The 27,471-nt window shown below is 36.9% G+C and overlaps 1 protein-coding gene across 1 annotated transcript in view; it reads left to right on the top strand.

The window, feature by feature from the left end:
• SNTG2 (syntrophin gamma 2) overlaps positions 1–27,471 on the top strand; it is a 330,881-nt gene that overhangs the window by 253,205 nt on the left and 50,205 nt on the right. Inside the window, exon 15 of the mRNA XM_071211871.1 lies at positions 22,258–22,350. Coding sequence (XP_071067972.1) covers positions 22,258–22,350 — 93 coding nt within the window. The remainder of the gene's footprint in view (positions 1–22,257; positions 22,351–27,471) is intronic.

Genomic DNA, 27,471 nt, shown 5'->3' with positions numbered 1-27,471 from the left:
CCAATGAGGCAGTTAATCCAGGAAAAAGAAAGAGACCCTGGAGAACTTCAAATTGAATATAATTCTCCTTCCTTTACAATGCCACAGAAGGATAGTGATAAAGAGAGACGGAATATTTGAATTAGTATGCTGACAATGCTATTTGGATAAAAATGCACAAAAGGAGCTCAAAGAGTAGTGAAAAGATTAAAAAATATAATCTTTATCAAGAATACTCAGTTCATGTTAATTCATTTTGGCCCATGGAGAAATAAACTTGCTTTTATGTTTCTAATGGCTTGTCAGGTAAAACTTATAACTTTTCAAGCAAGAAGCCTTTTGCTTTGTGCCATCTGAGGCAGAACTGGCTGTTACTGGCGTGAAGGTAATCAGCCTTCCAGAACATTGGCTGTCTTTTCTGAATCAAACATGTATTTATTGAGCTCATTCTGTCCTACTCTGGGTAGCGTTAGGCAAGGCACCGTAGCTCATTCAAGAAAAATACATTATGCTACTGTCCGCAAATCACTGAGCAAGAGACGCTCCAGCTGAAAAGACTGGAGAACTGTACAAGACTGTAAATGATCAGGCTCAATGTGTTTTGAAGACCTGAGTGCTCAGAGCAAACAGCAAGGCTTGAAAGCTGGGGTTGTCCGTGACAGCCTTATTGAAAAGGATGAATTGGGGCTTTCTAGCTCCTCTTTGCTTTGTTTTGAAAATAAGTTGGAATTTTTTTTTTTAAATCACCCTTCGTCTTTTTCCCAAAACTAACCAGTTGCATAAAAGATTTTGAAAATCTGTCTTTCATAAGAACAGATTTCCTTTTGTGCCTTTCCTGACTTTTTAATAATAGTAATGATAACATTAATATTAATAAAACTTTGATCTTATGTCTCAGAATCTGAGAGTATAATGGAAAGAACATACATTTATTTATAAAGTCAGAAGGACCCATGTTCAGTTTTAGCCCTGACACTAGCCATGATCTTTGGAAATGATCATAAAATCTCTAAACCTCAGTGGTCTCGTCTGAAATACAAAGATAAAATTAACTAATTCACAGTATTCGTATCTAAATAAATTCACACATGTCATATTATAAAAGCAAGTACATGTCAGGCACTCCCCTACTTCTGATTACCATTATATATGCGTGTGTATGTAATCGTTTATTGCAGCATGAATTGCTGGAAACTTTTCCAGTACACCAGAAAGTGTCTGCAGAATTCTTGTGTACTTGTTTGACTGCACACAAGGCAGCCACCCCTACAGGTGCTATGAGCAATAAGATGTGTTCCAAAGAACTTCACATCTCTGTGTATGTACTAAAAAGCAAATTGCACATTTGAAAAGTGTTTTGAAAATGATGATTTTGTTACCAAACCCAAAGCCCCAAGTCTTACCAGAATCTTTTCTACTGTCCAGTAAAATAGTCTTCTCTCCAAAAGTAACTTGCAAAAAGAGAGAGAGAAGTACCATGCACTGCTACCCATACTAGCTGTAGCACCTAACTATAGAGCCATCAGTATCTCACTAAAGCATATTAACAGTTGCATGTACATTTATGGTCTAGCCTTCTAAATTTGCCACCATTTCTAACCTTATTTCTGTAAGATATCATTTTCCAGTTATCTTCTAAGTAGCTGTAAATAAATACCTGACTTACATATGAACTTTTGGCCTACAACCTGTTTGGGACTTCCTGTTCCTGGATTACTAAAAATAAATTAAATATTAATATCATCTGGATGCATTTTTAAATGTACATACATCTTCATTTGATTTGATAGGAATATAATTATCATTGCCCTTGCCATAGTTTTTTTTTTCCTTATGCCAGAAATGAGCATATAATTCTTTTTTAATGATATATATTCCTATAGAGAAAGAGTTGACATGTATCTCTGAGTTATATACAAATATAAAAAACACATTTTCATTTGCTACTGGTATAACAGTATGCATTACTATATGTAACATTGCCATGTGAAAGTCCTTTCAGATGGAATTAACATCTTTCTTATGGAATTTATTTTTCATTTATTATTCATAAAATTTACTAAAACTCTTTCGGGTGGAAACATTGTTGATCTAAGAAAAATGCTACTGCATGCTTTTGAAGTCAAAAATATATCTAGTATATTTAGAATGCTAGGCTTCAAGCTGGGCTAAGTGGCATCTGTGTTGAATGCTTTTTAATTATAATCCTCCAAATGCTACCAAATAAGAGAATCTAGAATCTGTATATGCAAAATCTTGTCAAGCATAATTCATTTATTTCTCCTTTTATAGCACGTGACTGACTGGAATATCTCCCCATCCCATGTATCAGATAAACATGATTATCTTCAATGTCATTTCTAGTCCTTCCTTCATAAGTGGCTTTTCCATTACTGATACAAATGACAAAATCAAAATAGAATACCAGCATTTCCTGGTGCTATCAATATTTTTTGTTTTTTAACTAAATTGAGCTCCCTTTGCTCGTACAGATGCCCTGTACTACAAAGAACTTGAACGTCTATTTTCTAAATTATGTTTAAAATGTAATCATGAAGGGAAAAATACAGTTTTTGAGGTAGAAATGGTCACCAGAAATTGGTAGCTAAGCTAAAACTCACACCAGGGTTCCTGATTTCAAATCCCCTGAGCTCTGCCCACTCTCGCTGCTGCACAGAAGGAAAAGCATTTCTTCACACTTTGCAAAGACTGGGCAGCAGTAATCACCACACATATTCTGAGAGCTTCCCTAGCCCAGTCTTCCTTCTTGCAGGAAGAAGGCTGATATGGTGGTACCCACTTCCTCCTCTACCACCACCCCTAAATCTAGGCTCACAAAATCATTCTTAATGTTGCTGGCTTCCTGCCTCTTCTGCCTGTACACACACTCCAGATCCCTGCTGACGTGGGCTACTACCTCCACTCTATAGACTGGGTGCCCTGCCCCTTACCTCTTGCTTGCCAACCTTGAGGCCTCCTTGCTCTGAGCCCTTAGACCCGATGTTTCGGTGCCACTCATGCGTCACAGATACAGAGCATTGTAGCGCCTCTTTCCCTTGCTATGCATGTATTCTTACACACTCCCGGATAACAAATATCAACCCTTGATTAATGCAGAGACAATAAATCAGAGGACTTTGTGTCCCTGGAGAGCAGGTAGAGCAGTCCCTTGAACGGGGCCTGTAGATTCAAGTCCTGTCTTCTTATCCAGCCCTGCTGAGCTTGTCATACACAGTCTGCCCCCAATATATCTTCCAGCCCCTTCCATCCTTGAGACTTGTCATGCACCCTGTGCACCTGCCTAGGTGCACTGTTCCACCTGTGGCCTTTGTGTGGCTCTGGCTTTTTTGGTATCTGTTGGTAGCTCTCTGTCTACACACCTACTTATCTGCTTTTCCTCATTGACAAGTTGTAGGCCACCAGAGGGTAGGGATATTGGGTCATTTTTGTATTCTACCAGACGAGAAGGCTGCACTGCTGAGGAAAGGATTAGTGAATTGATAGCTGTTTGTGGTTTAAATTTTTAAATAGCCTATATGTCTTTTTTAGGTATTTGGATGCAGTAAGTGTTGAAGAAATATGATTAGGCCATTGGCTTTAGCCTCTTGGTGGAAATTTTAATTTAAAACTTTAAATTAAGTAATCTCCATGGTAAACATTTGAAAGCCTCTATAGTGAATCACTGACCATAAGTATAATTGTGAATAATGTTAATTGTGAGGAATGTTATTCTTGGTACAAATTAGGTCTTATGAATATTTCCCAGAAAGACATTGGAGTATGGATTAGGTTACAGCTGGGCAATTCATTACTCTAAAAACCATTATAGCTTAATTTAATTAAATTGAAACTAAGAGCACTGGTTGTACTTTTTCTATTTCTGCTCTTTAATTTATTTCAGGGCTTAATCCAATCCTTCAATTAACATTCCCATCATGGAAAGAGTGTAGCCAAATTAGCTCTTATTAATTGTTTGTATTTTAAAGTTTCCTCTTTCCAGGTCTTCTGATTCTGATGGATGATGATAAGAAGGGATTAACTAATTTGAACTAAAAATGAGTCTGAAAATCACAAGTCCAAATATTTTTCTAGACTACCAGCTCAGTGATAGCAAAGATGTCATCCTTATTTTTCATTATAATCCAAGAGGCTCCAATAACATCTGACATATATCAGATGCCCCACCTAATTTACAAATATACCTATAAATAGAATACATTTCTTTCCACTTATTTCATTTTGGCATAGACTCCAAATCAGTTTTTTTTTTTTTCACATTTATGTTTGGAGGCTTAAAAAAGAATGTCATCAGTTCTATGAGGAAGATAAGACTAAATTAACTTTATCTTTTCCAATTTCACTTAAAAATATGTATTTTATAGAACAAGAAGAAATTAAAACTACTCTCAACCATCAATTCCAAATACTCTATCCACGTTGTATCATATAAAATATACATTTGCGTATTTGCGATTTAAATATTCAATTTTATTTGTAGGTCATGCAACTCAAACGCTTATTAAACATTTATTTTGTTCTAGGTTCTAGGAAACTATGTTCACTCTGAAGGAAATTTCTGAACAAATTACCTATTTGTTACTGTCGTTACTGACATTATTTACTCCCTTAAAATTCAGATGGTTGTTTTGCATGTTCCCCGATAGTATCTTCTGTTTCAGAATTAGTGGGCTTGTGAAAATCGGTAAGACTCGTTGATTCCTGAGGAGCCCACAACCACACAACTTTTATTTCACCAGACTCTAGAAATGTTTGGGGCTGAAAATAACTAATTTCCTTTAATAAGTGTAGGTAATCAACAGGAGGCCGGCTGGCTGACAGCAACACGGCAGCTATAACCTGGCAATGTAGTCTCCTGCCAGCATGCCATGTATGTGTCTTACCTCAGGCTATGAGGAGTATAATTCTCTCTGTCTTAGGCTCTAAGAATGATAGTTTTGAGAATAGGGGCATGAAATTTATTTTACATTTCTTATGGGCCAGGCATATAATCACTGTTCAGAAGGTATACTGAAGAGAATGTAAAAGTTCTCACAAATTTTGGCCATTTGCCAATAAACATATATTCACCACCAGGCTCTAGATGTCATGGAGACTGATGATCAGAGGAGATTAGGATAAAGGTCAGATGTACACATATGTTTTGAAAGACAGTTGAGTTGGTGGGTGAGGGCAGATACCTCCTCACGCACTATGTCCTTTTCATGCTGAGTGGTCACAGGGTGGTCATATCACATGGTCCTCACTTTTTCCATCTAAACTGAAAATTATTATTCTACACATTTTTGGATTATTGTAAAAATACAAAAATTTGCTAAAACATTTTAACAATTTAATTTCTTTAGAGTAAAGCTACTAGGTAGAAACTGTAAGCTATTAGACGGAACTCTATGTTATAAACATTCATTTTTTAACCCAAAACTAGTTAAATTGTGACAATATTAGAACAATATTCCTTTTTCCTCTCAACTCCCCACATCTCTTTGTGGCTTTGACTGGTCACAGGGTTTATAGATAGTTACCAAAGTCATATCATATTTTGTGTTAATGTGAACATTGGAAACTGTTTGGAATGTTCACCTTGAATCATGAAGTCCAGACTCTTTTCACATTTGTTCTTTACAGTGCCACTTAGAGCCCACTCAGAAGTGGAGTGCAACAGACAAGCATTATGCCAGACCAAAGCAATCAGTAAATAGTGGTAAATATAAGAAATAAAATTCCCTTGATTGTAAAGCTAAATGAGGATCTATAAATAGCACTATATCCTTGGGAGAGCATTTAAAATTCTCATCTAAGGCCAAGTCATAGACAAAACAAAAATCACACACTTACAGTACTGAGCCTATTTTTCGGACGTGCAGGTTGAAGGCTAAGATGTCCTTATGTAAAGAAAGAAAGCCTGTGGAGCATTTTCACAAAAAAAATATCAAGATGTGTTTTACTCCTCTGCTGAGTAAGTTACCTTAATAGAAGAAAAGACCCTTAACATTTGTTAACTTTGATTCCAATGACCAATAATCGGTCATTCATTTTTTTCTTGCACTTATTCTATATAGCGTAGCAATTAAAAGCCTGGGCACCAGAGCCAGAATACCTGAATCTGAATCCCACCTTCTCTACCTACTACCCATTCAACCTTGGGCAAGTTCTTTAAAATTCATTTACCTCCATTTCCTTCTCTGTAAAATGGGGTCAATAAAAGAAGTAACCCTCAGAGTTATGATATTTGTATGGAGGTGATACTTGTAAAGGTTTCAGAATTGTGTCTGGCACATGCTAAGTGCTGTGTAAGTGTCTCCTATTATTCCTTATTCAGTGACTCTGTATTGGGAAATACTATGTTGCAGGCCTTGAAGAATTTAGGTGAACTCAATAGACAAGTCTCTTCATAGATGTGAGATTGAATCTTATAAATATCGAGGTCATATCAAATAGAACTAATTATGGGGCACTATCTCATGGATTATCATTTTCTCCTAGTTTCAGGCAGCACACATTTGATATTTGGAAAAGGACAATGTAACTCACTTCTGGGAGGAAGAAGGAAGAACTTTGTAACTTTCTTTTGTCACCAAAAACATAAATTCAACTAAACTGATGATACTAATCTATTTTCCAATATCAGCCCCTCTCCCCCACCACACCCCCAAAAAATAAAACCAATGAAACCTTCAAGAATAAGCCTACATTACCAAGCACACATCCAGCCTGCCCTTTGCTAGCTTCTTTATCTTCCAAGGTCATTTCTATCCCCAGATATATACTTTCAGTTTAGGTTTCTTTGCTCATTCCTGATTCCTTTCATCTTTAGCCTTTGCTGTTGTTAATTTCTCCCTCCTCCTTGAATCTCTTTTTCCACAATTGCCCTCTGCCCCTCTCACCAAAGTCCTCTGCTCAATTATTTGACTTAAGACACTTAATGGTGGCATGACCTTGACCATCTTCACTTTTTGCTATGCACATTATACTTCTGATATCTCATTCAATCTCATGTCTTCATATACTGCCCAAATAGTGATGGTGCTGAAATCTTCATGTGCCTGTAGCCCTGTCATCTCTCTGGAACTTCAGTTCTACGTCCCAGGGTGACTTGGGCATCTCCACCTGGAGTCCTGCTCTCACCTTCAGAACCAGATTCCTCCTACTCCCAGCACTCCCCTATCTCTTTATGGTATCATTCTTCGCAGTCATCCTGGTCACAATATGCACTCAGCCTGACCCTTGCTCAGCCCCCTCTCTACCCTATTATTTATTCTCTCCTTAATTTATCTCATGACTGCCCCATCTCCATCCCCAATGCTTCTAGCCACTCTGATTTCCTCTAACTTGGAATATCATACCAAACCCCACACAGGTGTAGTCAGTAACACTCTTGGCAACACTTAGTAAATATGGGGAATCAATGACCCATTGGCTCTGAGTCAGAAAAACTATGTTCCCTACCTTAATCTCCATTTCTATACTTGAGTTTTTCCATCATCTAAAGATCTCTTTGAACTGAAAGATGTAAATCTCCCAAGCATAGGAATGATGAATAGCCCACATTCAGCCTGTAATGATGTTTGGCATAGATGTTTGGAGGTGATCACAGGGTAAGGCCTTGTGTGATATTGAAGTGACCATTGGGCAGGCTGTCTACTGCCCACTAACCTGAGAATCTATAGGACTAGCCTGCTAGACTATTATGCTGCTGTCATAGCACCACATGGATGATCCCAACTTAGAACCTAAGCTCACCTCTCTAAACTTATGGACTAAGAAAATTCAAGATGTTTATGAGCAACACAAAGCTAGGGGCCTCCAGATCTAGATGACGCCGTGTGTGTTCAGGCCTGGCTGGCTCTAAAAGCCACTTAGCTGATCATTCTATTTCCTGATTCTCCTTCAACTGGCAAACTTTTCCTCTTCACATGTTGCTGGCATATCTTACCCCTGTCAAGTGTTCCACTTTCTGTCTAGAGGAGATGAAGTGACATGCAGCAAAGAGCCTGGACATTAGAGCTGGACTTCCATGAATCAGATCCCAGCCATACCACTCCCCGGGTATTTGGCATTGAGCATTTTACTTATTAATTCCTCTAAACATGGCATATTTTAGATGCTTAAGTAATTGATAAGTGAATGAAGTCATAAAAGAAACTTAGTGTCCTCATCTGCAAAATAGAAATTTAGCTACCTTAGGTAAAATAATGTAATATTCTAGAATGTAGACTGTAATTAGTGGCAGAGGTATCCAATTTATATTTAGAAAGTAAACCATAGATAGGATTTACGAAATATCTAATCAAAAAGCAAAATGGAATTTCAGTATCTCCTATTATTAAAGGTAATTGATTAGCCATCACCCAAGACAATGGTCCTTCAAACCTATATAAGCATAAACACTTTCTATCAATGATAAAGCAGAGTCACTGGAGGAATCAGATATTAAAAATAACATGAGAAATTCCAGTAAGAGTCACTGAACAAAATGTCTTAGTATTCTAAGAAATACAATCCTATGTCTGTTGGTATGTTAGGGAAGGTGAATTTTCCTTGTTTGTTTTATGTATTACAAAATGTAGAAATTGAGCCTGCAAAAGCATTACAATCAGTTACTAAGATCATACTGCAGTTTGTAGTTTATAGTCCCAGGCACTGAGTTTGCAAAGAAATGTAAGATGCATCCAATTTTCCAAACCCAGTTTCATATAGGATATGGAATCTGACTTAGGGTCATTTTGTTCACTCACTGTTCCATTGTGAATTTTGAGTATCAAAGCCTACCTCCATTCCCCTAAATACTAACTGGAAAGCAGGGAAGACAGTAATGCTTAGTAAAGGGTTGAGAGATGAAAGGCAATAGGGAGCAAGAGCTAGGTCTCCCCTCTCAGCTTAGTACTTGTTCACTCTGTGCTAGACCTCGGCAGACCTAGCCTCCTACCTAATGTATAATCATGAGCTCGTTATTATAATTCTGAGTCTTAATGTTGTCACCTGCCAAATGAAGACTGAAATATTCCACCTATCAAATGGATGCTGTAAATAGTGGATGTGTCTGTCTATATTTAAAAACGGTGGTGAGCAAAGATCCTGGCACATGGTGAGCAGCCCCCTCATGTATTTTTCCCTTTTACTCTGATACTTGACCTGCATAACTCATCTTCCCAGAATAATTGTTCCCAAAGAGTACAGAAATTTATATAGGGAGAGTGACTCTTTTTTTTTTTATTTTTTAAAGATGCTTTAGACTACATAAATAGTGCATTGAAAGTATAGGGGCATTGCTATATACCCTCGCCTGCCCCCTCCCACACTTTCCCCCATTGACAACATCTTTCATTATGTGGTACATTTGTTACAATTGATGAGCACACATTGCTACTACCCATAAGAGGGAGTCTTATAATGGAAAACATCCTTTTCAATAAGTGATCCCATCTTAGTAACTTATGTATTTCTCACTTTTAACCTTGTTCCCCAAAGGCATCTATTTTAATGGTGTGGGGAAAAATGGACCACAGAAACATAATGACTTAAGGAGAGATCAACTGAATAGGAATGACAGTTAAAAAAAGGCATATGCTACCCTGCCAGGGATTCGAACAGGTAGATAGATAACTTCCTCTTTAGCCCCTAGGATTCTATAATTAGGAAATCTATTCTTTTTACCATTACCTCACTACAGTGTTAATATTGATTTACTTACCATAGAATTTGGAATAATAACAGCTACAAAAGTGATAGCTAATCCATTTAGTGCTTATTCCTTACCAAGAGCATTTATATAAGTGCATTTATTAATCATTTAATCTCCACAGAATCCATTAATTTGGGGGCTATTATTAGCCCTGCTTCTCAGATGACAACAGTGAGGTTCCCCGAGGCTAAGTAATGTAATCGAAGTTACACCACCGGTGGGCGGCGGGAGGAAACGGCAGCCCACGCCGGCTGGCGGCTGAGTCTGTGCTCGTAAGGGCTCTGCCGAGTGGCCTCTCAGAAATGCGTTTCCACGAATCCGAGAAATCTTCTCCAACTATGTGTCAGTAAAACTGGAAAAAGAGGAAAAAGAAATGACAGTCTACAAAGGTCACAAAACCACTGCCATTTAAGCAGCTGGTGTCAGCCCTGGAGGGGCCAGGTGCCCTGGCGCTTGCTGTGTGTGCTGACACCCTGGGATGGAGAAGGGTTCATCAGTCTGAATTCTGCATAGTTGCACTTAACTACCTTAAATGACTCTCCCCTACAATCTGATCGCGTGTGGACATCTGTTTTTCTAAGGAAGGACAGCACGATTTGTGCTTTCCCAGAAAATTATTTAGAGACAAACGACCTTACTGAAGGAAAATTGCAATCTTTAAGGTGTTTCACTCTGAAATACAAACCCTCCTATGTCGAAAAGACTTTTGTTCAGAGTACAGCGTGTTTTATGAAGCTCCAGTGAGAGATGCCCATGTTTTATTTGCCCTTTCTGCTTAACTCCTACATACAGGACACAGCAAATTATCTCACATTTTCCCAAGTAAAGCAGGACAGAACATTTGGCCTCAGGGGGATTCCTGGTGGGAACATCACTATCGTGTCCATGCCGGTGGTGCATCTCCTGGGGATTACCTAACTTCAAGTAATGGTGGCTTGGTAGATAGTAAAGGTAATAAAGGGGATTTCTTCTATTTTCCTCCGTATTTCCCATACTCCCTGATAGGAAGTAGCACAGTGAGTTTTGATTTGTTCTGTTCTACATTAGTAAAAAGGAAAATGCATTCCACCTACTGAAGGATCCATGAACTAATACCTACCCAACTTAATGCCCACTCTTCTACCTTATAAACACATATGCAGTTAAAGGAAATAAACTGCATTGTTCTTACGAAGAATGAAAACTCATTACCTGGAGAGTATCTAGGTGATACAGCAGTGCAAAAAAATAAGCAGTCATGCAAATATTCATTTCAAGAAAAAATGTGCTCCTTTGCCTTATGGTATTGGGAAATTTTTACATTTCTATACTACTATTGTAAATATACAGTATGTCATGTATCTATTATAGGAACTGTTTTAAAAACCACCTATATGGGAATAATTAAATAAGAGCTGGAAGACACATTTGGGGCCACCTAATCCTACCTCTTACCGGATAGCTTCCTTTCATAGTTCTCATAAGTGATTATCCGGCCTCTAACTGAAAATAAAAGTGACAGAGGATTGGCCCAAGAACTCTGGGGATAGGAGCAGAGAAAGAAAGAAGGAAAGAGAGAGAAAGAAGGAAAGGGAGCTTACCCTCATTCCTTATCAAGAAAATGGGAATTGGTATCACGAGATCCTGTTTTATACTTACTAGACAAGTAAACATTTGAAGTTTGAAAGTACCAAAAATGGCAGGAAATGGAGCATGGAAATGCTTGAATACTGCCTCCAGAGGGTATGGGTTGGTACAATTTTTATTCAAATTATATGAATTTCAGAAGCATGGAAAACTAAGGAATATTTGTTTAGGGCTCTGAGTGTGTTAATGAACTGTAAAGAGAAACAAGAGAATGATAAGCAGACCATTTAGAATAGATCTATTCCAAATGGAGAACTGAGGAGATGTTAACAGAAGGGATTTTAAAGGTATCAGTGTGTAAATATATTTCTATTAAATTTTTAATAATAAAAATGTAAAAAGAGAAGAGGCTAATAAGTACCCATTCTAAAATATAAAGCTGAATAAAACTACTGAACGTTACTAAAGATCCAGTCTATCCTAGATCACAAATAGGTAACTACTGGCCCATCAAGCAGGTCTGTTTATCTAAATCCATGTTGTTTCTTGTCTCCCCTTCCTCTGTCTTCCTCCTCTCTCTCACATTCCTTTTTGTCATTATGCCCCACTCCAAACTTTTTTTTTTTTGGATAATCATGCGTAAGGACAGGAAACAAGGGGGTACGTTACATGAAAATGTCCAACTTTTTTGCTTTCCCTAACCCCTTTAAGATACTTGTATATATATGACTTTTCTTGGCCTTGATAAACAAGTACCAACCCAGAAGAAATGTAGAAATATAAGACTGCAATTCTAGGTAATGTGGTTATTGGAGGCAGTAAAATATAGCAGTTAGGAGCTTGGACCCAGGGACAAAGAGACGTGCTTTGTCGTCTGAGTACTTTGGGGAGGCTGTTGCTATCCCTACAGTCAAGTCCCTTATCTCTAAAATGAGGATAAAAGCACCTATCTGGAAAGATTGCTGTGAAAATCAAAGAGAGAGCATTTAGTATAGTTCCTAACAAACAGAAGTGTCTTAAATATAGTAATTACTACTCTTATGTGCTATAGAAAACCCTTTTCAGAATCCATTCATAGATTTCTGACATTCATTTTTAATTAAAGCATTTTGTTGGTTTTATTCTAAAATCCATACTGATTTAGACTGAAGAAAGCATTGGATTCCTGGGGTTCACTGACCTCCAGAAAAAAATTAAAAGTCAAATCCCTCAACAAACTCAGTGTTAGTCAGCATTTTTCCACCTGGAAATAAGCATGTGTGTACCTAGGGGCATGCATATATACTGGAAACTCATCTGAATAATTGCAATACATGGTTGTAAGTGTAACTGTACTGTCTATTCAAAATTAGAGCTATTTGTTCCAATGTGACTCATTTTAACTCTAATATCCTATCCTTGTGATTTTTTCAAAAAAGCTGTACTTTTTTTACCTTTGTTAATGAATAGACTCACTTCTTTATATATTTTATTAATTCAAGCCCTTCATTTAAGCATTTTGTTTGTTCTCTGCAATATTTGAAAGGCAAATCTTTATGCTTTTGTTTATATAATGGCACCAGAGTGTGGATTTTTAAACATATTTGAAAATGAACTTGAATGTGCTATTTAATACCGTATTTTTTTTTATCGTGGCCTAATTTAGTTCACAACCAAATATTCTATGAGAAGCTATTTTAATCTTTATTATCTTGATTTTTCTGTCACTGCAGCACATTTAATTTTTTACAGTGGTGTTCAAAGATTAAGCAAAATGTATTTAAAGAAATTCTAATTGAGCTATCCTAGAACCCTGGAAACCTTGATTAGTGATTAAGCGCTCTGTGCACAGAATATAGCTAACAAATAATGGCCTGCAGTTCTACAATATAGAATAGATTTATATTCAGAGCAGTTCTCTCAAGACTCATCAGTCTAAGCCTCAATTTCTCTATAAAGTCTTTTCCCAAAAATTGCAACCACTGTCAGTCACTCTTACTCTTCTTCACCATCCCTGGCTAGAAAGTGGCCAACATTGTGAGCTAGGTGTACTAGCAAGCAACACTAACAGTTCTTTCCCTCTCCTAAATAGTTCTTTGAGGCCAAGGAGCATGTCTTATTCATCTGTTTATCCAAGAGAGTGAAAAGCACATAACAGACTCTCCCAAAACAAACATTGAATGAAGTGCATGCTGGAGAAACAATGATCAGCTTTCTGAATATTCATTCAGTTCTCATTTGAATGGTGGGGAAACGATCTGAGGATCCAAGGTGACTTAAACAGTTCTGAACAAAATGTCTGCAGTAGTTTTCCCCACACATGCTGTGATTCCAAAGGCATTTTGTCATTGTACCAGGGCAGATTCTGTGTGGCATAGCTGAGAAAAGGTCAGTATGCCCACTTTGTGTAATTTTCTCCCAGTTGGGGACTGTGCTTTTCTGGTCATTAGAGACTGTAAGGAGAAAAACCTACATTACATTTTCTGTTATGTTCTGCCCAGTTTTCGGCTTATGTTTATTCTAAGTAAAGAACAAAATAACACCAGAGCAGTTCAAAATCCTGGAGATGTCACAGAAAATATTAAATTGGAGTGTGAAAAGCAGTAAAGTTAATTTTTAAATGTTTCATTAAATTAATATATCATTTAATGACCACTAACTTAACAAAAATGGCTTTTTAAAATTTAACTAATTAAGAACATCAACTTTTGAAAAGATGGAGCTGATATACTTTTCTCTACTGCTACCACTAAAAAATTAAAACCATGGACCCTATCTATAAAACAAGAAGATTCTGAAAGGTGGCAAGAAGAAACTAAGAAACTTGGAATCAGAGGAATAATAGAGTGGTGAGTTTCCTGTTCTTTTTGTTTGTTTGCTTGTTTTTGTTTTTTTATGCCTCATATACCTCAGACTCAGAATTGAAGGAGTCAGCAACATGACACAGTAATGAATAGAGACCAGAAAAAAAGAAGAAAAAAATCATGCTCTCTCTAATCAGAAAAGATGTAGCCTGGCAAGACAGATAATTTTTAGACAATATCACCAAAGGAAAAACTGTGGCCCATCCCACCCTTTGCATGGTCAAGTGGGAAGCCTAGTCTTCGACCCTCGAGATGCTGGAAAGATGCACCAAGACTTCCCTACCTTCTGACTAGCAATTTCCCCTCTTCCCATTGGTGGTATTAATGGAGACTCCAGGGGACTCCAGTCTTCCACCACCCACCTCTGGTGGCAATGATGCACCTTCCTTTGACTTTCTGGGGTGATAGAGGGGAGTCACAGAGAAGAGTTGCCATTTTCATCATTTCCCAGTGGTAATAAGGTCACCCTTGCCACAGTGTCAATAGGGACCAGTTAGGGAAAAAGAATGCCCTTCACCACCAGGCAGTAATGAGAAGCACCCCCAAGACTTGGATATCAACAGAGACTAAGTGGAGATCTTACACTTATACTTCCACCTAACAGAAGCAAGGCAGTCCCCCACTGGCTCTGCTGGAGTGGTTTCAGTGAAATCCAGGCACATCTGAAGGTTTAAATAAGATCTAGCCTATATCATAACACAATATGAAAATTTCTAGGTTTTGATGAAAAAAATCACTCATCATACAAAAGAACTAAAAAGATCTCCAACTGAATGAAAAGAGAATGAAAAAATAAATGCCAACATGAGATGCCAGTGATATTAGAAATCTGATAAAGATAGAACAACCATAATAAAAATGCCTCAACAAGCAAGTAAGAACAAGCCCAAAACAATGAAAGGAAAAAGAAATGAAAATGAAAACCTCAGCAAAGAAAGAAGATATAAAAAAGAACCAAATGGAAATTTTAGAACTGAAAATACAATAAGTGAAAGTAAAACCTCAGATGATGAGCTCAGCAGTAGAATAGAGAGGGCAGAAAAAACAATCAGTGAACTTGAACATAGACCAACCAAAATTACGCAATCTGTACAACACAGAGAAAACAGACAAAAGAATAACATAAATTGGGAAGCAGATGTACTGCTTCCCATGTGCAAGGTCCTGGGTTCAATCCCTAGTACCTCCTTAAAGAAAAAAAAAAACATAAATAGAGCTTCAGGGACTTGTAGGAGTACAATAGTAAAGCTGTCATTTATGTCATATGAGTTCCAGAAGAAGAGGAGAAAAAAAAGGCTGAAAAAGTATTCAAAGAAATGATAGCTGAAAACTCCCCAAATTTGGCAAGAGACATAAACCTACAGATTCAAGAAGCTGCACAAACTTCAAACAGGATAAACCTAAAGAAATACACAAGACACATAATTAAACTTAAGAAAACGAATGACAAAGAGATAATATTGAAAGCAGCAGGATAAAATGAACATAAAGATGGTTCATCCATAAAGTATGAACCAGACTCCATTTCTTTTTAATGCTGAATAATCTTCCATCATATGTCTATGTCACATTTTGTTGATCCATTCGTCAGTTGGAGTTATTTCTGTCTTTTGTCAGGTGTGAATAATGCTGCTAAGAACATCAGTAAGCAAATATCTTTTTGAGGCCCTGCTTCCAATTGTTTTGAGTATATACCTAGTACAGGGATTACTAAATCATATGGTAGTTCTTTACTGAACTTCTGTACTTAACTGAGGAATTGTCAAACTGTCTTCCACGGCAGCTGCACAATTTTATATTCCCAAAAGCAATGAATGAGTATTTATATTTCTCCACATCCACTCTAACACTTGAAATTTTCTGGGTTTTGTTTGTTTATTTGTTTGTTTTTTAATAATAGCCATCCTTGGGTGAAAAGGAATCTCATTATGGTCTTGATTTACATTTCTCTAATAGTTCGTAGTGTTGTACATTTTTAATGTGCTTTTTAGCTATTTGTATATCCTCTGTGGATATCTATTTAAATTTTTGCACATTTTTAAATTGAATTCTTTGTCTTTTATTGTTGAGCTATAGAATTTTTTATATATTCTGGATATCCACTCTTATCAAATATGTGGTTTCCAAATATTTTCTCCCTTATATAGGTTGTCTTTTCCTTTTCATGGTAAAATCCTTTGCTGTACAAAACTTTTTTATTTTAATGTATTCCCATTTATCTATTTTTTTCTTTTATTGCCTGTGTTTTAGGTGTAAAGTCTAAGAAATCATTGGCTAAAACAAGATAATAAAGCTAATTCCCAAACTTTTCTTCTAGGAGTTTTATATTCCTGGCTCTTAATATTTGTTCTTTGATCCACTTTGACTTTTGTTTAGTATATGGTGTGAGAGAGGGGTCTTCCTTCATTCTTTTGCTTATTAATATCCAGTTCTCCCATCACCATTTGTTGAAGAAACTCTTCTTTCTCAATAGAGTGGACTTGGCATCCTTGTTAAAATCAACTGGCCACAGATGTGAGGGTCTATTTCTGAACTCTCAGTTTGATTCCATTGATCTATATACCTATCCTTGTGCCAGTACCATTCTCTTTTGACTGTAGTAGCTTTGTGATAAGCTTTAAAGTCAGGAAGTCTGAATCCTTCAACTTTGTTCTTCCTTTTCAAGATGACATTGGAGATTTAGGGCCCTTACCCATTCAAATAAATTTGATAATTGGTTTTTCAATTTTGTGAAATAGGCTGTTAGGATTTTGATTGGGATTTCATTGAATCATTTTAGGTAGAATGCACATCTTAACAATTTTTAGTCTAAATATCCATGAGATCTGCTCTGATTTCTTTTAGCAAAGTTTTGTAGTTTTCTGAGTATAAGTCCTTTACCTCCTTGGTTAAATATTTTTTGAGATATTTCATTTACAATATTTGCTATTGTAAATGGGTTTTTTTTTCCCTAAATTTCCTCCTTAGACTGTTCATTACTAGTATATGCAAACACTACTGATTTTTATGTATATATCTAGTACCCTGCCACTTTGCTGAATTCATTTATTCTAGTTGCTTTACTGTAGGTTTTTCTACAGAAAGCCTGAGCTCTGGTATCCACTAATGAGCTATGTGAGCCTAGGCAAAGAAATGAGTTTACTTGCTCTGCTCAAGGTCTCCTTCGTCAGCAGAGATTAGATTATATGAACTCTAAGATCTCCACCATAAAGGAATACTTGTAACTAAAACCAATTATCTCATACATTTTTGTACCACTTCAGTTTTCAAGCACATTTTTCCCCATCCAATCCGCACTGCCACCAGTGTGATCTTTTAAAACAACAGCAAAAGACCCCAACACTATGCTAATCACTTAAAACTGTCCCATGACTTCACATTGACTTTTTTTTAATTAATTTTTTTAAAGAAGCTTTAGATTACATGAACGTTACATCAGAAATATAGGGGATTCCCATATGCCGCAGCCCTCCCCCTCCCACACTTTCCCTCATTAACAACATCCTTCATTAGTGTGGTATATTTGTAACAACTGATGAACACACTGTAGCATTGCTACTAACCACACACTACAGTTTGCATTATACTTTACACTCTGTCCCACACAATTTTGTAGTTTATGACAGAATATATAATGGCCTGTATCCACCATTGCGGTGTCATTCAGGACAATTCCAATGTCCCAGAAATGCCCCCATATTACACCTATTTTTCCCTCTCCCATCCCTCAGAACCTTGGTGGCCACTGCCTTTATATCAATGGTAAAAATTCTTCCATTGCTAGAATAAAAATGTCTGTAATAGAATAAAAATAAATCTACTTTAGTCCATTTTTCATTCTCTAATCTTGAGGCTTTGGGGATGGTGATGCCCACTCTGTTTCTAATTGAGATGGGACTTAGATCCTATGGGCCAGATGGATGCCGCTATCTTGCTTGCAGTTGCAGATGCTCCCTGTTCCTTGGGATGGGTGTTGTCCATCATCACCTCCTTCTTAGTTGTCCTGGGTGAGTCCAGTGAATCTCAGCAGATTTGCAACACATTGCGTTTAATTATAATTTAAATTCTTGACATGTCCTGCAGAGGCCTCCACATGTGGTTCCTAATCTGCCTCTGCACCCTCACCTCTGCCCACAAGCTCCAGTCCCACCAGGCTGGATTGCTCCTAGTTTCTCCCTTTATCCAGCTAACTCCTACTCCTTTGTTCAGACTCCACTTAACCATCCATTCTCCAAAGATGCCTTTGGTTTCTAGATCATGTTAGGTTTTTCACATTACACACTCACATAGCCTCTTGTCCATCCCTTCCACAGAACTGATTTTTTTTTTTTTTTTTTTTTACAAATCATTATTCTTTTCCAAGTTAGTCTGGCTATGTAGACTGTCAGTTCCATGAGACCAGGAACTGTGACTTTTAGTTCACTGTATCCCCATTTCCCTGCATGGTGCCAGGTACAAGGTAAGTGCTAAACATAATTTCACTGCCTGACTGATGGACACATTTGAATCTTACACTGTCCCTGAGAAGAAGACAGGATAGAAATCTATTCCCGTTTTACACATGGCTTGCATTTGTTAACATCTCTGGATTAGAATTTACCTGGGATATAAAACTTGAACTAAATAAGTTAGATTCATGCTCCCAATTATCTCACTTATGTTGGACCCCATTTCCTTTTATATGTTGTTTATTTTACTGTTTACCATTTTAAGACCACTCTCCTTTATGGAAATGAGCAAATAAGAAGGGATTAAATCTTTCTGTCATCTCTTATAAGTGTAAGATCATGCTTAAGAAGCAAAACTGTCCCCTCCTAGTTCTTACTGTTCAAAACATAGATAAGAAAGCTGTTTTTATTGTTAGCATCTATATTAGTCAGCCAAAGGTTTGCTGATGGAAAATACCAGAAATCAGTTGGTTTTTATAAGGGGTATTTATTTGGGAGTAGAAGCTTACAGTCACAAGGATCTAAAGAGTCCATCTCAAGGTACCATAAAAGGTACTTTCTCACCCAGAGTCTGTTGCCACCTGGTGATGCAAAATGGCGGGTGATGTCTGCAAGGGTTCAGGCTTCCTCCTCCTCCCAAGGCTCCATGGTCCCAGATTCTTCCAATCAGAGCAGCAGGCTGGGACAAGGCTTGTCTGTCTCCCAGGGCTCGTTTTTCTCCAGGCTCAGCTGCTCTGCTTTGCTCTCTCCACAAGGCCCGCTGTAAACTGTCAGACGAACATCTCATTTATCTTCCTGGGGCCTCTGCTGTGTCTAATGGAGCCTTCTCTTTCCTCACATATCTGCTTCTTTGTGTGCTTACTTGCTGGGCTCTAGGACCAAAACCTAACTCCTCTGCCATTAATTTTCTCTGTAAGTCCCTGCCCACCAAGGGGGCAGGGACTTGACATCCCACCAACATTACCCAATCAAAACCCTAATCACAATTCAATCAACAAAAAGTAAAACCTCTGAATCCAATACAAACTAATATGCCCAGAGGAACAGACCAGTTCACAAACCTAGTCCAATATTTATATTTTTGGAATTCATATCAAACTGCTACAGTATCCTTACTTGTTTTTTTAAATTCCCCAGGTAATTCTGTGCTTTAGGTTTTGACTCATAAAAATTGATTGCTCTGTGCTATTGGTTTATTTTATTCCACCACCTGAGCTTGATAACTGTTTAACTCTTAAGCTCTTACTAATACAAGAACTTTGATATATTAACCTAAAAGTTTCTTAAGATATCTGACAAAATATTTTAAATTTTTTCACTTTTATAAGGAAATACTTAGTACTATTTTCCCGAATTCATTGATTTATTAAAAATTTTTGTTATATATTCACAGCTGTGGTCAACAAGTATTTTCTCTTTAATGTATAATTATAAAGAGATCAAGAAGAAAATAAATCTTCCCATTCCTCAAACAAGTATTCTACATATAATTTTCATCCATAATCAATCTTTTCAATAGATCAAATATTATTTCAGTGAGTTATTCCTGCAGTCAATATCTTGGACAATTTCAAAATAATTCTCCTATGTTAGTTGCATCAGTGACATGAACAGGTTAAAATTACTAAATTTAAAACATTTCTTAAATAATTTATGAGGGTATATTTAAGAAACAGAATATCCAACACATTAAAAAAATTTCTTCAGACACACTCTGACATGTGAAATGGACTACAAAGCATCCATTTCCCAAAGAATTTGGAATGCATTTGCCAATTTGAGTTTTTTCCAATATAGCAAGGAAAACAAGGAGCATGAAAATAATTACCTCATTTTATTTGTTCACCAAATGGCAAGTATTGTGTTTATAAAGTTCCCTAATATGATTGTTTTGTGATAACAATAATTATGGCACTAAAGGAGAAGCTAAGTTTCAAAAGCATGTATTTTGCCCAGATTCTAAAAATGCAAATGAGGAGATTCTCTATGTATCTGGAGGGCTACTGATTGATTCAGCTCTGAAAATAGGGTTTTATGAAACTCAAGTTATCTTCAACTAAAACTTTTTCTTTTCGTTTCCCTCTATCCTAAGCCCTTTAAAGCATTATACAAAGGCCATGCATGCAATATACAACCTTTCTGCATAAACTTCCTCTTGTTTCCCAAATATAAGGCCAAAGATGGGCTATAATTACTAAATAATATGTGTGAATTGCCATCTAGCTGTAGCAATTGATGTTTACAATTTCTATGCCTCTTATGATGCTAGTCTGCATAAAATATAGCAATTACCCTTGGAATATTTCTATTTCATATTTTGTAATCTCTAGATTGATATTCCAGAAATTGAGTAGTTTCCAATCTAAGTTATGCAAACATTAATTCACATAGACTTTTGAATACCATTAAAAGGTAAAATTTTTACTAAACGTTTTTTACCAATTGTGCTCATCTCAATATTCCTCAAACTTTGGGTCAAATTCAGAAAAGGTTTCATCTTTGTTGACCAAGTGAAACTGACTAGTAGTAATGTTTTCTTAATTGTTGGTTGACATCCTACCCTCACCCCCACCCTCACCTCTAAAACACCCGTAATTGAGAGAATATTTATTGAACACCTACTATTTGTGTGATATTGATTGGGAACCCTCTAGATGGTCATATGAAATGTGAGATGCCTTAGGAATCAAGAATGTTGGCTATTTGGAAGGATGGCAAAGAAGGAAGAGGATTTTAAGACCGAGGTAAATAAACTTCCTTCCTCCACTTGGAATTGCTTGGGCTCATTTGCTTTCCAGTCCTTTTCTAAGGGGTTAGTTAGAGCTAATAGGTTGGTGACAACCTCAGTAGGAATTGTTGACAGATTTCAAAGAATTTTCACAGTTTCGAGTGATTGATTTTGTAAGAAGATTGTAATAGCACAAGAGATAAGTGATGAAAATGTGTGATGATTATGGGCCATTTAGCAAACATTGTTGAGACAACATTTCATTCAAGCAGGACTCAAAATTTAGGCACATGGGTGCAATGTATGCAGTGGAAAGAGTATGATCTTTAAAAGAGTAAAACTTGGGCTACCTTCTGCCTTTGCCAGTTGGATGTGTAAGTCTCTATATGTACGTGAGCCATCACTTCCTCATCCATATAATGAGAACCATGTGCAGATTCAGCAGGATGCCATATATTATCACCTGGCATATAATAAGTGTTGAAAAGTACTATTGTCTTTGCCTGATTCAAAATGATGGTTTCAGATTGCCTTCTGAATGGTAAAATTTTACTGGCAGATTAATACTAGATTTTTTAAATTATTTTGTACCAAGATAATATGGTTCATATTTCCATGTTTATAACTTTTGTTTAGAGGAGTGGAAAATTTTTTAAAGCTCAAATCTCTGTTTTCAGTGTTTTTTTACACAGTGTGAATGGAAGTAAATGACATGTACTCAAGGCCTCGTACAGCACTGAAGCTCTAGGGAGTAGCCATTCTATGCAGTTTGGTTTCTCTTGCCCACAGATAGAAAGCATGAAAGAACTGCCTATATGCAAGTATTTCTGCAGCTTTCACCTAGGCTTGATTCCTCCAGTTTTGCTGCAGGTTGTTTTCATGTTAGGACTGTTTCTTAAAAGATTATATTTTGGTCAAAGCTGGAAAATATTGCACTACTTAATTAGCATGAAATAGTAAGAATGTTTTCTCAAAATTACTACTTTTTTCTAGTCCAAAACATATATGTGCAGCTGGCAAGGAGAAATGCTGTGTTTCACAGTGGATTTCGCTCTGGGATTCACCTGTTTTGACAGTAAGACAAAGGTAAGCTGCCAACCAATAAATACATGATGTTCCCGTTTGGTAATTCATTTTTAATTACATTTCATGGAAGTTACCCATTATTAGGGTCTGGCACTAATCAGCACCTCCTATTGATTGTATATTGTGTATAATTTATGTCTTCTTCTACTCTCTTCTTTCTGATAGTCCAATGCCCCAAGACTTTCATAAGCCCTAGAACCTAGACAGTTATGACAACTAAATAGCATTTAGTAAAAGCATTTACCACTGAAAGGTGATGTGGGAAGAGGACAAGATGATTTCTCTCATTATTGCTCAAGGAAAGGACCTAGGCATGAAAGTAAATACTTTGAGACGAAAGGTTAAGTCTGCTTGACTAAAAACCTGACCATTTTTAGTAAGAGTAAAATAGCATCTACACCTGAAGGAGTTTATTGAGTTTTCTGATTCCATAAATATAAAGCTGAATTAGCTGTAAAGCAAGCTACCAATTTGACTCATGGGGAATTAGTCAGCATTAGCTCTCTCCTCAAGATCTGAGTTTTCCTTTGTATGCGTATGTGCTAAGAAAATTCCTTGCAAGCATAACACCTGTATTTTGCCACTTATTTGTTTGTTAAAATTCACTTTCAGTTTTAATAAGAATGAATGTGATGGAAGTCTTGATGTTATGAATATTGTCTTTATTACATTCAGTACAATGTGTATAGTAATTTCAAATACCCTTATTTACTTGTTAATACAATTTCAGTGCTCTGTCAGTGTTAGCCTATTTTGCATTGAGCTATTAGTCAACACTGAATAACTGAAGCCTTATCTCAAAGCTCTTAAAAGTTGTCACTCATTTTCACAGTCTGGTTTATTTCTAAACTGTTATGTATTAAAACCTTTGGATACTCTCTTCCATTAATTAATCATGGCAGCCAGTCAATGAACTCTTGTGAAATGATAGTGTTTGCCTTCACTCCTTTTCCACTCGGCTAGACCAGTGGTTCTCAACCAGGGCGAAATGGGCCTCCCAGTGTCCTTTGGAAGTGTCTGCAGACATTTTGATTTTCACAACTGGGAAGTGCCATGGTTATCTAGTGAGTGAGGGCCAGCCATACTGCTGAACATGCTACAAAGTACAGGACATCCCACACAATAAAGGATTATTAAGTCCAAAATATCTATAGTGCACAGATTGAGAAAACCTGCCCTAGAGTAAGGGGCGGCTTATTTTACAGTGTTCTAGGACCATAAAATTTATTGTGGTCATCATCATTTTATTTCCTCATAGAAAAAATGTTGGGGTGTTCTTTCCATGGGAGAATTCATACATTTGCAGTAGTAATAAAATGCCTTTGTATGGAAATTAATATTAAAACAGGATTTCATGTCTGCCATCCAACATCATCAAGGTCTATACTTAGAGCCCTAAAGCCACAGAGAGGATAAATATTTCATGGACTTCAAGTCAGGTGCTCCTTCTACTTCCTCACGTGTCTCTGTGCCCTGCAGGTTACAGGCTGCGTGACTTGCTAGTAATAGTGTTTGATCTTTGGCCAGGTCTTAAACACGTCCTTAATACACACATCCTTCTAAAAGAAGTGAAGTGATAAACAACTACCTCAGAATAAGGGGAAAAACTCTATAAAATTCACAGTATATAAGGCCTGATTTATAACTACTCCTTTCTTCTGTTTCTTGCTTTGTGTTTCAAATAATCTTCATGTTCAGGAAATAAATTTGTATTTTCCAGATTCTACCTTAAAACCCGAGGGGTCCTGCAGAGCCCTTACTCTTAGCAGTGTTATCCGTCCGGGCCAGAGGAACAAATCACTTCCTTGGAAAGCTTCATGAGTTCTTCATTCCAAAGAGCAGCCCACTGTACTCGTACCCTCCATCTTCATTTCCTAACGTGGTTGTAGCCATGCTCATCCTTGGCCATTTACCTGTGTCACTGTGGCTGTCAGCGGCTTATTCATTTGATTCAGCTTTTCTCAGCAAATGAGTCTAGTGTCAAGGTTTAGTATGGGAACAGACACGGAGTAAGCTCAATGTTGATTCCCAGGATCAAGTGTTGCTCTCCTACTTAATTTTCTTGCACCAAAAGAGAGTCATACCATATCCATTTCCCCCTTCTTGGCACACCTGATAGGATGAGCGAATAAACGTTGGTAAATAGGATCTTCAGTCCCCTGGTCCTGGTGGCCCTCTCCCCTTCCCACAGAGCCTGCTAGTCCTGACATGTGGGTGAAAGGAAGCAGACTTCCCAAGGCAGAATCTTGATATTCTTCTGGCAATACTATCGGAAGAGTCAACGGAGCTTCAGCGGCTATAAGCACTCTGAAATCCAGCATACCAAACAGGCCCTGAGCTGCTTACACCATTGTTTTATTTGTCCTAGTTGGCATGCTTTTCCACCCTAGTGGCCAGGCTGGGGCTTTTAAGGGCACTGAGAGGCAAGTAGAAGTTTGTGATTTATATGCCCAGATAGTCCTCTCAATGACATGTTTCTACTTTTATTTGTCCCATGATTTTTTTTCTTCCTTGGCTGCTATATTAGGTCTTTCTTCCTTGGGATATTACTTTAATTTTTACTAGACTTTCTCTCTCCCCTTTTTCCTGGGTATATTTTATGCTAAACACAGATAGATACAGCTGTACTTTGGGACTTCTTGCATTACATCCAGCATGTTTTTTCTGGTTAACTCTAAAAGTAATCAAAAACGAATTTTAAATAACTGTACTATATTTCTTAATGTTAGGTGAAATTGGTCTAGACTGGGGTTATAATGTTTTAAATGGACTGGTGACTAAAATCTGTAACTAAATTAAATACTTTTAATTTAAATATATTTGTATATAATCCTTAACCACCTTTCCCAGCTAAATCACAGTGTTATACCTCTTACTCAGAATGACTTTAGGGTACAATAAGCCTGCCAGCACTGTCTATGAGGACATCTGCTCTGTAAAAGCCTCTAGCCTAATCCTAGAAGAAAGGGAGCCCTGGGGGAATCAGGAAGTCCATGGGCTGGCCTTCTCTGGTTGCTTGCCAGACTGTAAATGGAGTTTTCTGCTTACCTCTGCTGCAGGTTGAGACGCCAGGAGGTTCTACTGACCTGTTTTCCTTTGTAGGGGAACTCTTGACTTCACATTTTTCTTTGTGATTACATCTTCATTTCAAGACGTTTTGGCCTAATACTGATGTATTTCATTTGTATTCAAATGGTAACAAAAGAAACAAAACAAAATATAGAGTAAAATTAAGATTTTCTAGAGGTTTGTTTCATGCATTTTTTAAAAAAAATTTTCAGTATTTGAATTAATTTTCAAAATAAGAGCTTTCCCAGATTAACTGTGAGGCACTTGCCAATGGCTCGTAAATTTATAAAATATTTATAATTTTGCTTTATTTTACATATCTGCTTTCTCTCCATGTTAAAATGGCATTTGTAAGTTCAGTATAAATAGGTTTTCAATCCTTTCTAGAGAAATAATATGAGAATGCTGCTTTCTCCATGTGCTCTTTGTAAAAATCATTATGGACAAATAAAATAGATTTTTTTGACCTAGAAATATTTAGATTGGGATTTACCCTGCTTATAGTCACTAGATAATTAGCTCTTCTCTACTACATTATGCTATTAGATTAGATCGTTGTGTATAATTTCTGGGTCAAAATTAGACCCACCATGTGGCAGCAATACTTATCAACCAAATGCTTTTAAGAAAGATTCTCTGGATATTGATAATTGCCCAACTTTCAGTGCTGTTCATCTGCATGGACAGCCTCATCAGGAACATATGTGTGGTCAATTTTCTTATTTACCCACTTCTATAGTTGCCCAGGAAAAAAAAGATGAGCAATTATTTCCAAGAATTAATCCATTAACCATCAATTATTTGTTTTCAACTTTGATTTTTTCCCCATAAATAGAAATTTATCTCTGCAATTAAAAACTAAATGGAAGACCATTATTTAATATTTTGTTTATTTCTAGAATGAAAGTATTTAAATGATTTAAACCAGAATGAACTAGAACATTAGCCTAGCAGCCCTATATCGCCTCTCACACACACGTCATGCTAGGAATGAAGTATATCTCCCTGTCTGAGACATGTCACCACTCCATTTTTCCAAACTTGCTAAGTCTTACCTTCTTTGAGGACTTAAGATGACTATCTTTACATCTTTTTTCTTGCTTTTTCTGCTTTAGAGCTAACAAATGTCCTATTTCTGTCAATAATTAACAAGGAGGAGGAGATGTCGATAAGAATTTCAAAACAGTGATAATGAAGGAGAATAGAGAACTGACAAATGGAGTGTAAAACTGAGGCAGTGTAAACATAACGAGAGTGGAAAATAAAATTAGAGAGCCTCAGAAGGAGCCTCTCCTTCGTGCAATTGGGCTGGAACCCTCCGTGATTCTAAGATTCTGGACTCAGCTACATGTGTATAATTAAGAGCTGTTTGAGATCCAGAATCAAAGTGAAATTTTCCATGTTTACTTCTTACTCGAGGACATATTGAAAAACCAGCCATATCTCTAAATGTGAGCTTGTATTCCCAATTTTCTTTCTTACCATCTGGGAATTCCCCACACATAGCAGTAAGTTTATATTTCTGTATCTCTATATTACATTAATGAAGATCTTCACTGGTGTGTTCTGTTGCTGGACCTCATCACCTCTACATAAAAGACACTTTGCTTTCTCATTAGCCTGGAACCCAGTAATCGTAGGGGCTTGGGATAAGACTGAAATAGACAAACAGAAAGATCAATTTAGAGGGAATAATTGAAAAAGAATTGACCTTCTTTTAAGAGAGACAATGAAGATTTGGCTTTGGCCTGAATGCTAAGGAAAAGAATGTTTTCCACAGCTACACAGGAAAATAATTTTAAAAAGAATTCTGTTCTACACAAAGGATATCTCATCTTTTGTATGATGAAGTCTTCTATGGTTGCTAATTGAGGTGTTGCAGTGAAGGATTCAAATACTGTTTTCCATTGTCAGTATTTTAGTAATTCGAATTTATTACCAAGCAAGCAAGCAGTGATTATCATCATTAAAAGCCAATACTCATAAAAAGAAAACAAATACTAGCATGTTATATATAACAAACACTTGACTTTAAAATTGTTTTCTAACTGC

This window comes from Dasypus novemcinctus, chromosome 25 (assembly GCF_030445035.2).
Source record: "Dasypus novemcinctus isolate mDasNov1 chromosome 25, mDasNov1.1.hap2, whole genome shotgun sequence".
NCBI classification, from domain to species: Eukaryota; Metazoa; Chordata; class Mammalia; order Cingulata; family Dasypodidae; genus Dasypus; species Dasypus novemcinctus.
The sequence above is the reverse complement of the archived record's forward strand: the minus strand, read 5'-3'. Positions and strand labels throughout refer to the sequence as shown.